Source organism: Lagopus leucura, unplaced genomic scaffold, assembly GCF_019238085.1.
Source record: "Lagopus leucura isolate 7727_CA_CO unplaced genomic scaffold, USGS_WTPT01 31539-0_obj-0_obj, whole genome shotgun sequence".
Taxonomy (NCBI): Eukaryota; Metazoa; Chordata; class Aves; order Galliformes; family Phasianidae; genus Lagopus; species Lagopus leucura.
In genome coordinates, this window is record NW_024968309.1 from 1 (window position 1) to 1,514 (window position 1,514).

General features: G+C 66.5%; 1 protein-coding gene across 1 annotated transcript in view; it reads right to left on the bottom strand.

Annotated features, from left to right (window-relative positions):
* Positions 1 to 361: 361 nt before the first annotated feature.
* The window catches only part of LOC122193589 (nuclear receptor subfamily 4 group A member 1-like), a 2,058-nt gene continuing 905 nt past the window's right edge, over positions 362 to 1,514 (bottom strand). The window contains exons 2-3 of the mRNA XM_042894438.1: positions 852 to 981; positions 362 to 768 (exon numbers count right to left, since the gene is read on the bottom strand). Coding sequence (XP_042750372.1) covers positions 362 to 768; positions 852 to 981 — 537 coding nt within the window. The remainder of the gene's footprint in view (positions 769 to 851; positions 982 to 1,514) is intronic.

Below are 1,514 nucleotides of genomic sequence, written 5' to 3' on the forward strand. Positions count from 1 at the left end.
GGGATGGGGGGAGGGATGGGGCTGGGCAGCGGTACAACGTTGATTCCTGGAGCTGTGGGATGGGATTGAGCACTAGGATGGGATGGGGTTGGGGAATGGGATGGGATGGGGTTGGGGAATGGGATGGGATGGGGTTGGGGTCGGGCAATGGGATGGCACTGATTCCTAGAACTGTGGGACGGGAATGGGATTCAAGCACTGGGATGGGAGTGAGGATGGGGTTGGGATCAGGTGATGGGATGGGAATTGGGATGGGGATGGGATTTGGATCATACGCTGGGATGGGAATGGGGTTGAGATCAGACGATGGGATGGGGTTGGGTTTGGGGTTGGGCAATGGGATGGGATGGGTTTGGATCACTCAATGGAATGGGAGTGAGGATGGGATTGGGATCAGGTGATGGGATGGGATGGGGTTGGGCAGCGGGATGGGAATGGGGTTGGGATCAGGTGGTGGGATAGGATGGAGTTGGGGTTGGGCAGTGGGATGGGAATGGGGTTGGGACTGGGCAGTGGATGGGGATGGGGATCGTACAACGGATGGGGTTGGGGTTGGGATCAGGCGGTGCGACGGGACGGGGCTGGGCTCGCACCGGGGCCGTGGCGCGGCTCCCACCTTGGAGTAATCCAACTTGGTGGCGCTGGGGACGGAGTCGATGTGCGCCCGCACCAGCGAGGTGATGAGGCTGACGGGCGACGCGTCCGGCGGCTGCTTGGGTTTGGAGGGCAGGCGGCCGCGGCGGCCCTTCAGGCTGTCGGTCCGAACCACTGCGGGCGGGCGGGAGGCGCCGTGAGCCCCGCGTCCTCGGCCCCGCGTCCCCGCGCTGCGCCCTGCAGCCCGAGCCCGGTACCTTCTTTGACCATGCCCACGGCCAGGCACTTCTGGAAGCGGCAGAACTGGCAGCGGTTCCTGCGCCTCTTGTCCACGGGGCAGTCCTTGTTGGCCAGGCAGATGTACTTGGCGTTCTTCTGCACCGTGCGCTGCGGGGGGACGGGGGGGGGAAGGACAAAAGGGTTTCTGTCTGCTGCCGCCGCTCTGCGCCGGGCGCTCGTGCGGGGCTGATGGCACCGGGGGGACGCGGAGGGGACGACGGAGGTGGGGACGGCGGGGCTGAGAGCGCCGGGGTCGGGAGCGCTGGAGGTGGGGACGGCGGGACCGGGGAGTCCGGAGCTGGGAGTGGGGGGAATGGGGACACTGGAATGGGGGTCACCAGGGCTGGGGGTCGCTTGAGTTGGGGACGTTGGTGCTGAGGGCACCCGAGTGGGATGACGGGGAGCTGGGGTCGGATGTGAGAGCGGGGCCGCCAGGGCTGGGGATGGCGATGGGGCCGCTGGAATTGGGGCCGCCAGGAACTGGGGTCACTGGAGCCGGGGGGACAGCGAGGCTGGGTCCGTCAGAGCAGGGAGGGACATCAGATCTGGGAACTGGGGACACCAGAAAGGGGCCATTGGGGCTGAGGACCCCGGCGATGGGGACATCAGAATTGAGCCACCGGGGCTGAGGACCGTCCCTG